Source organism: Mandrillus leucophaeus, unplaced genomic scaffold, assembly GCF_000951045.1.
Source record: "Mandrillus leucophaeus isolate KB7577 unplaced genomic scaffold, Mleu.le_1.0 Scaffold53, whole genome shotgun sequence".
Lineage (NCBI taxonomy): Eukaryota > Metazoa > Chordata > Mammalia > Primates > Cercopithecidae > Mandrillus > Mandrillus leucophaeus.
In genome coordinates, this window is record NW_012105697.1 from 2,435,923 (window position 1) to 2,444,754 (window position 8,832).

The 8,832-nt window shown below is 47.7% G+C and overlaps 1 protein-coding gene across 1 annotated transcript; it reads left to right on the plus strand.

Moving 5' to 3' along the window:
- The first annotated feature begins 4,192 nt into the window (after positions 1–4,192).
- LOC105551649 (zinc finger and SCAN domain-containing protein 5C-like) lies at positions 4,193–7,824 on the plus strand. The gene is made up of 4 exons (XM_011996984.1): positions 4,193–4,576; positions 5,409–5,612; positions 6,400–6,550; positions 6,819–7,824. The coding sequence occupies exons 1-4, from the start codon at positions 4,193–4,195 to the stop codon at positions 7,565–7,567; spliced, it is 1,488 nt and encodes a 495-aa protein (XP_011852374.1). The 3' UTR covers positions 7,568–7,824.
- The last annotated feature ends 1,008 nt before the right edge of the window (positions 7,825–8,832 follow it).

Sequence of the window (8,832 nt, forward strand, 5' to 3'; positions counted from 1 at the left end):
TTTATTTATTTTTTTGCTTTTGAGACGGAGTTTCACTCTTGTTGCTCAGGCTGTAGTGCAATGGTGCGATCTCAGCTCACCGTAACCTCTGCCTCCCGGGTTCAAGTGATTCTCCTGCCTCAGCCTCCCGAGTAGCTGGGATTACAGGCATGTGCCACCATGCCTGGTTAATTTTGTATTTTTAGTAAAGACAGGGTTTCTCCATGTTGGTTAGGCTGGTCTCGAACTCCTGACCTTGTGATCCGCCCTCCGTGGCATCCCAAAGTGCTGGGATTACAGGCATAAGCCCCCACGTCCGGCCAAGATAATCTTATTTCATCTTCAAAACAACACATCAGGAAGGTAATAATTCCCTGGTGCTAGTGACAGGGAGTTTGAAGTTTCCGGAATTCAGCGGCTTAAGATTTCCCAAGGATTGAAACCAGAATCAGTATAAAGTGTACTTAATTGTCATTCCACACGGACTCCATGATCCACACAGTAAAATTCACACCCACCATTAAGGCTTTTCTCGCTCGAGAGGCCTCACTGAGGGGGCTGAGAATTAGGGAGCCCTCCGTGTGTCCATAAACCAGCTCCTACCATCCTAAAGTGAATGCAGAGAGGGGACCATGTGCCTTTCTCTGGTTCCCACTGTTTTTACCTAAGGGTAGGTTGGCTGATATCAAAGCAGTGATTTAGCCTAGTTCAAGCAGTTTTCCCATGTCAATTCCCAGATTTTGAAAAGTAAAAACTTATCACTACGATTCATTACGTATCAACAATGACTGTCCTTTTTCTTCAATATCTTGACATTCACAAGTGAAAGCTTTCCTCAAACTAGAGCAAATCACTGGCTTGATATTATTCAACCCACTCTTAACACGTCCTTTACTCATTAGGATATCACTGTCTGTGCCCTGAGGGGACCCAAAAGTGGTTAAAACTTGCAGATCTACAGTCCCTGAAGCCTCCAAATATTTCAGAAATATGAAATATAACTCAGTAGAGTGGGAAAACCTATGTTATTTGCACGGTAGGCATTTTAATACATTAAATTTCCTGTGGGTGGGGTTTCAATGAGAAATGTAATCAATGCTGATCCCCCTTCAAAGGATTCTATGGCCCTAACCCAATCATGTGGGGGCCCAGGGGACTGGAAGAGAGGCCTGGAGTCCCGCGGGTTCTCTATAAATAGACACAGTTCAGCTCCAGACCAGTTGGAGAGTACGTCCCAGAAGAGAGGAGGTTGGAGGCAGAAGCTGGGACAGAGGTAAGTGCCCAGTGGGAATGTCTGTGGGGTTTTGGAGTTGGCCTGCGGGGGTTGGTTTCAGAAAGACTTGGGTTGGGGGGTTGGTTTCAGAAAGATTTGGGTTGGGGCCTTGGTTTCAGAAAGATTTGGGTTCATTTTCCCAGGCATTTGCCCAGACACCTTGCTATATACTCCCAGAATTGAATATTAACCTGCGTACCTGCCTTTATTTTTTCCTGTGTCCCATTGCTTGTTTTAACGGGAAATGAACTGACAGCGAGTACAAAGTGGTTTCTAGGAACTGACAGCAAATACCAAGTGGTTTCTAGGAACAAAGTGGTTTCTAGGAATACAAAGTCTGTTTTTAGAGACAGGCTTTCACTGTGTTGCCCAGGCGGTTTTCAAACTCCTGGGCTCGAGTGATTCTCCTGCCTCAGCCTCCTGAGCAGCAGCAGGTGCCCCTTGGCAAAATCACTTTTAATTCCAGAATTTCCAGCTGCCTTTTCATCTACTCTTTTAGCGATTTCCAATTATACAATACATTGTTATGGACTGAAGTCACCGTGTTGAACAATTGTTCTCTTGAATTGCTTTCTTCAACTCAAATTCATACCCTTAGACCTATATCTCCCCAACCCCCACCCCGGCCCTGTTAACCACCATTCTACTCACTGCTACTATGAGTCCACTGGGTTTTTGTTTGTTTGTTTGTTTTGGGAGACAGAGTTTTGCTCTTGTTGCCCAGGCTGGAGTGCAATGGCTCGATCTCTGCTTACTGCAACCACAGCTTCCTGGGTTGAAGCAATTCTCCTGCCTCAGTCTCCCGAGTAGTTGGGAATACAGGCATGTGTCACCACACCCGGCTAATTTTATATTTTTAGTAGAGATGGGGTTTCTCTATGTTGGTCAGGCTGGTCTTGAACTCCTGACCTCAAGTGATCCGCCTGCCTCGGTCTCCTAAAGTGCTGGGATTACAGGCGTGAGCCACCGCGCTCCGCCTGAGTCCACTGGGTTTTTCATTATTGTTTATGTTATTTACTTCTTTTATTTTTAAAATTATTTTGTAATTTCAAGTTTTATTTTAAATTTGGGGCGTACCTGTGCAGATTTGTTACATGAGTATATTGAGTAATGCTGAGGTTTGGGGTATGACTCATCCCGTCACGCAGGATGTGAGGCCAGCAACCAGTGGGTAGTTTTTCAACCTTCCCTCCCTCCATCCCTCCAGAGTTTCACTGTTTTGGAGCCCACATCCTGATTCCCTTTCCTCTGTGTACATGCCCAGGAGCAGGATTGCCGGAGCATGCAGTTGTTGCACTTTTCATTTTCTGAGGAGCTTCTATAGTGTCTCCCATATCGGCTGCTCTAATTTACATCCCAACACAGGGCGCAGAGGATCCCTCTCCTGCGAATCCTCACCAACACTCGTTCCATGTGTCTTTTTGGGAACAGCCACTCTAGCAGGCGTGAGGGGTGCCTTGTGGTTTGGATTTGCATGTCCCCGAAGATGAGTGATGATGAGCGCCTTTTCCTGGACCTGCTGGCCATTCACATGTCTTCATCTGAGATGTCCACACAGGCACCTTGCCCTCCTTCTAGTGGGTTATGTATTTTCTCGCTTTGGAGTCGTTTGAGTTGCTAATGTTTTGCACAGGAGCCTCTTGTGAGATGTGTGGTGTGTAAATATTGCCTCCTCCTCTGGGTAGTCCCCCCGCTCTGCTGATTGTCTCCCTGTCTCTCTGTTCTGCACTTGCTCAGATTCCTTCCAAGAAGTGTAGGGTATTCGTCCTCCAGGCTACCAGTGACCTTTCCTGAGACCCTCCTGGCAGTTTTTTATCCTCTCTGCAGACCTTCAGGTTGCTCCCCCAACCTGTATCTAGGACAGCAGGGCTGCATTCTCATAGCTGTTGAACTTGGACAATAATTGATGCCTGGAGAGTATCACCTAGTGGCTCCTGCCTAATAAAGCTAGCTTTAGCAATTAACTTTGAAAAACATTATTATTGTATGAACCCACTTCTTTAAAATATCAAGGAGCACTAGACTTTAAATCCGTGTTCTGGGATGAGCCTAAGAATAGAGAAACCCTTAGAGAGAGAAGGTAGATTAGTGATTTCCAGGGGCTGGGGTGGGTGGGCAGGGGGTGATCACTGATGGGGATGGGGTTCCTTTTGGGGTGATGAGATAATTCTGGAACTAGTCAGTGGTGATGGTTGCACAGCATGGTGCATGTCTTAGTCCCATGAAATTGTGCACCTGGAGAAGATAAATATGAGGAAATTTATGAATGTGCATTTTACCAAAAAGCAAAATATCTGTGTAGGTGCTTAATCCTCATAGGATTCTTTAGTGCTGTCCCTTCTCTGGAGCGAATAATTCTGGGGTTAAGAAGGTTTGTTGGGGGACAATCTTACATTGTAACTATTTTTATTTGTCTTATTGCATAATTATGACTAAGGATTTGCCTTGGATCTTATCTTGATAAGAAAACATAAATAATTGACATGATTGTTGCATCAGATTTTAGGCGCTTCACATTACTGTCCTATTTGATTTACAGTCAAAAACAATGTTGTTCGATGGGCAGGAAAACCAATTCAGCCTTTGCACAATGATCCCCTAGAGATCAGATCCAGGGGAGCATTCAGGTTTTACTCCAGAACATGTAGTCAGGTGTAGACACTGGAAGAAGAATAGAGTGGATTCATTTCCATGGTGCTGAGTCCAATGCTAGAGAGGAAATGGGGTCTGGGATTGGGATGAGGGATTTGGAAGGGAGGGGTGGGTAGAGTAGAAACTTCAACTAATAGAGCTCATGCTTTTTTTCCCTGCAGACTTCTGAAGGAACAGTGAATCTGTTACTGAGAAAAACCAGGGGCGATCTGTGTAGATAGGTCGCAATTAGATACCAGCTACCGGAAGAGCTTTCCCAGAGGCTGATTGAAATATTCTCCTGTAGATATGGCTGCAAATTGCACACCCTCATGGGGTCTGAGAGAACCCTGCAACAGACCTAGGTCAGAGACTCCATGGTCTGTGGCATCCCTGGGAACTCAACTTGGAAATTACAACATGGACCCTGAGATTTCTCACGTGAACTTCAGGATGTTCAGCTGCCCGGAGGATTCGGACCCCATCCAGGCTCTGAGGAAACTCACTGAGCTGTGCCATCTGTGGCTGAGGCCCGACCTCCACACCAAAGAGCAGATCCTGGACATGCTAGTGATGGAGCAGTTCATGATCTCCATGCCCCAGGAGCTCCAGGTCTTAGTCAAGGTGAACGACGTGCAGAGCTGCAAAGACCTGGAGGACCTGCTACGAAATCACAGAAGACCCAAGAAATGGGTGAGTGGGACGCTCCTGATTGGCTCAGGGAAGGGGAGCTGGGATGGGGGCTGCACGGTGCATCTGGACTGGAGAGGACCCGAGGGGCTGCTCTAGGTCGGGGCTTCCAAGTAGAGGAGAGTTAGCCCGTCAGGGACACATGGCAGTGTCTGGGGACAGTTTTTGGTTGTCACAACGGGGAGGACAGGAGATGCTGCTAAGCATTCTCCAAAGCTCAGGACAACCGACCATGACAAATAATCATCCAGATTCAAATATCAGCTGTGCTGAGATGGCCAATTCCTGGTGTAGGCGATGGACAGGCAGAGGGAATACAGGGACCCACACACTGTGAGGCCAACATGAAAGAAAGACGTTGGTAAAATACAATGCCTGATGGAATGTAGGGGAGGAGGCATTAGAGTGAACTGAAGGGGGGCCCAGAAGTCCCATCCTGAGGCAGGGAAAGTGGTTGGTATCAGAGATCCAGGGATCTGCCTCCAGGTCCCCATATGAGCCCCTAAGTTCTAACACAAGGTGAGCTGCCATCAGCCAATTGCATTGGATTCACCCAGAATATTTCTCCCTGTCTTCTCTTTGGTTTAGACTCTTTCATCTAAAGGACCCATATTTGTGTACTTATCTAGAAAATTCCAGGTGCAGGCAGGTGCTGGAGTCTAGAGAGGAAAAAATTCAGACAGGATTGCTGTATCCACAGAGCTGACTCTGCATCGGGAAGGCAGATTTGAACATTAATTACAGTCAAGTGTGAGCATTATGGCAGGACCCAGGGTACATGAGAGCTACTTTCAGGTTCTCATGGTGAGTCTGATTGTCTTTTTTCCCTCTACAGTCTGTAGTCAACTTGCTCGGCAAGGAATATCTCATTCAGGACTCAGATGTCAAGATGGCTGAAGGCCCCGCCAGTGTCAGGGATGATCTGAGAGACGTGTCCAGCCAGCGGGCCTTCTCTGTGAAGCTGGTGCGTCCATGGGAAGGCCAGGCCCGCCGAGAGCTGCAGACCCTGCCCAGGGTTCCTGCACCGTCCAGGAGGCAGGTGAGTGTGTGAGGCCTTGGTGTCTGGGCAGAGGTGGGAGAAGGAGCAGGAGGAAGTCGTGTGACTGCAGGACTGATTGACAGATTTGGCATAGGACAAGATTAGAACCATTCCCCATGGACATGGTACATCCCCAAACATTCATTCCTGAACCATCACAGAGTGGAAAACCTCATCTACTTTTCCCTCCACCATGAGAGCTTTTAGCATTTAGGGTGGGGGGTAAGAAATGATCTCAGTGAAGTGAGGGAGGCAGTTGGCACAGATGAATGAACTGAAGATCCCTTCCCCATAGCCAGTTACCTCAAAGACATTTCATGTAATAATTCAGCAAGGAACCCACTTTCTACAGATTGTCAATTTCTTAATTTGAGGAATGTTTCTCAACTGGTGATGTTGCCTTTCCGGACATATGACCATGTCTGGAGACACTTTTGTTTGGTATTCTCGGGGGTGGTGGGGTTTTAGTAGCATCTAGAGGGTGGAGGCGGGGCCTCTGCTCTGCACAGGAGCGCCCCCTCCAGGAGGGTGATGCAGCCCCAGTGCCAGTGGTGCCAGGGCTGAGGGGTCTCCACCTAGAGTCATGCTCCTTCCAGCCTCAGGGGCAGGGAGACGTTGGCAGGGCAGGAAGAAATATGCTCAGAGAACCAAAGAGTGAAAACCACCACACCTGTATCATTGGTGTGGTGGTTTTGAATGTTGGTGCATTCAATCAGGAAAAGGTAGAGATGCCTAAACTTCCCCCAGTTTAGACACGGAGTCATTGCTCTTGGTTTTTCATTGTCAGGAGGAGGACTTCCTGCTTCCAGAGACTAATGTCATGAAAGGTGACCCAAAGGCTCTGAGCCCCAAGCCGACCTTGGAGAAGGACCTGGAGGAAGACAGGGAGGAACACCCAGGACTTACACCCCCAGAGCCTCAGCTTCCAAATGGTCCTAGTAAGTATGAAGACTTAGACCTGTGTGGAGATAGCCCCTCTATTCTGGCGTGCAGGAGTGGGGTCCCAGCGTTATCATGTCTGGGGGAGCTGGCACTCAGCTGCCAAAGCCTCTCCACCACCCACTCTCCAGAGACCTACGGTCCAATGTCTTAAGCTTGAGCTTGAGGGGAAGTTCTCACACAAGGTCAGTGTTTGGTTGCAATGAGTTTGGTGTATTGAAAATGCGCTTTATTAACTGTTGTGTGTGGAATCCCTTCTTCCAGCAGATCTGGTGAGAGCAAAGAAGGGGAAGGAACCCCCAAAAACAGCCTCTGTGGAAAATGTGGATGCCGACACACGTTCTGCCTGCGTTGTGGAGAGAGAAGCTTCGACTCACAGCCGGAACAGAGGAGAGGCTCTGAATCTGAGAGGCCCCAAAAGAAGCAAACCAGATGCCACCTCCATTTCCCAAGCAGAGCCTCAAGGAGGAGCCACACCTGTGGGCCACAGAGAATCCCCGGGACAAGCTGAGATCAATCCAGTTCATTCCCTGGACCCTGCGGGCCTGGTCATTCACCCCGATGGCCAAGGAGTTAAGGAACTGCTGCCCTTTGCATGTGAGGTGTGCAGTAAGAGGTTTAAATATCACAGCAAGCTAGCCACCCACAAGAGATCACACACAGAAGAGAGACCCTTTCAATGTAATCTCTGTGGGAAGCGTTTCAGGCAGCACATAGGCCTCCAATTTCACCAGCGAACCCACACCGGCGAGAGGCCCTACGCGTGTGACATCTGCTGGAAGCAGTTCACCCAGAAGTCCTACCTGAAGTGTCACAGGAGAAGCCACACAGGGGAGAAGCCCTTCGAATGTAAAGACTGCAAGAAAGTTTTCACCTACAAGGCGAATCTGAAGGAGCACCAGCGCACCCACACCGGAGAGAGACCTTACATATGTCCCAAGTGTTCAAGAGCCTTCGGTCGGCCTGCAACCTTAAGACGCCACCAGAAGACACATCCGGAAACCACTTCACAGTGACTTCGTCTTCGGGTCGTCTTCTGCACCAAGAAAATGTGAATGATGACTTCTCACCGATGTTATCAGATGACATCTGACACACGAAGGGCGCCTGGCACACACAGGGGTGCCCTAGACAGGAATTCCCAGGATGTTTGTTTAAATTTTTTTCCTCCCCAGTGAATTCTGGTTTTTGTTTTATTATGTCTATTGTTATAGGCTTATTTTGGTTTGTGTTGCTGTTCTTTCAATAAACAAACATCTTATTAGTTTTCAATATTTTGTAACAAAAAACGGAGTCTCCTGAGGGACATGCTGTTACCCACTGTTTTGCTGTAAAGTACAATTGTCCAAGGAGGGTGTCCAGATGAAATACACAATATGCCTGGGAAAATGTGGGTTTCAGTAAAACATTTTTTTAGTATCACCATGTTCTAAATTATTCGTTATTTTTCTCAAACTCAGCTTTTATTTGGTATCCTAAACAGTTTTCTTTTTTTTTTTTTCCTATTCTTTTTTTTTTGAGATGGGGTCTCCCTCTCTCAACCAGGCTGGATTGCAGTAGCAGGATCATCGTCCACTGCAGCCGTGACCTTCCAGGCTCAAGCAATCCTCCCGTCTAAGCCTCCCAAGTAGCTGGGACTACAGGATCATACCACCACTTCGGCTAATTTTCGTGTTTTTTGTGGAGATGAAGATTTGCCTTGTTGCCCAGGGTGGTCTTGAACTCCCGAGTACAGATGATCCACCTGCCTTGGCCTCCTTAAATGCTGGCATTACAGGCATGAGCTGCTGTGCCCTGTATAGTTTTTATTAGGCTTTATTATAATTATGATATTCAAATTTTTTGAAATTTTTTTGTAGTGATGGGATTTTTTGTTGCCCAGGCTGGTGTGGTGTGAGCCAGCACGCCTGGCTCTAGACTTTCTTTTTCAGAGCTGTTTTAGGTTCACAGGGAAATTCAGTGGACAGCACAGAGTTCCCCTAGACTCCCTCCCCACACAGCACAGCCTCTCCCCGCCCAGCAGCCCCAGCAGAGCGGTGCATCTGTTCCATCAGTGAGCCTGCCCAGACACATCACCAGCACTCAGAGTCCATGGTGTCCATTAGGGCTCGCTCTGTGTGTCGTACATCCTGTGGGTTTGGACAAAGGCCTCATGAGTATCCACCATTGGAGTATCATGGGGGCTATTTTCACTGCCCCTCGAATCTTCTCTGCTGTGCCTATTTATGTTGCTGTCCTGGATTGTGTATTTTTTGGTCTAAATTTGGCAATCTCTAAATTC

Excerpts from the sequence above, each read along its gene's own strand:
- LOC105551649 (XM_011996984.1), top strand. The coding sequence starts at position 4,193 with ATGGCTGCAAATTGCACACCCTCATGGGGTCTGAGAGAACCCTGCAAC. Across the intron at positions 5,613-6,399 it reads CTGCACCGTCCAGGAGGCAG|GAGGAGGACTTCCTGCTTCC; the intron begins GTGAGTGTGTGA and ends TTTCATTGTCAG. Across the intron at positions 6,551-6,818 it reads TCAGCTTCCAAATGGTCCTA|ATCTGGTGAGAGCAAAGAAG; the intron begins GTAAGTATGAAG and ends TTCTTCCAGCAG.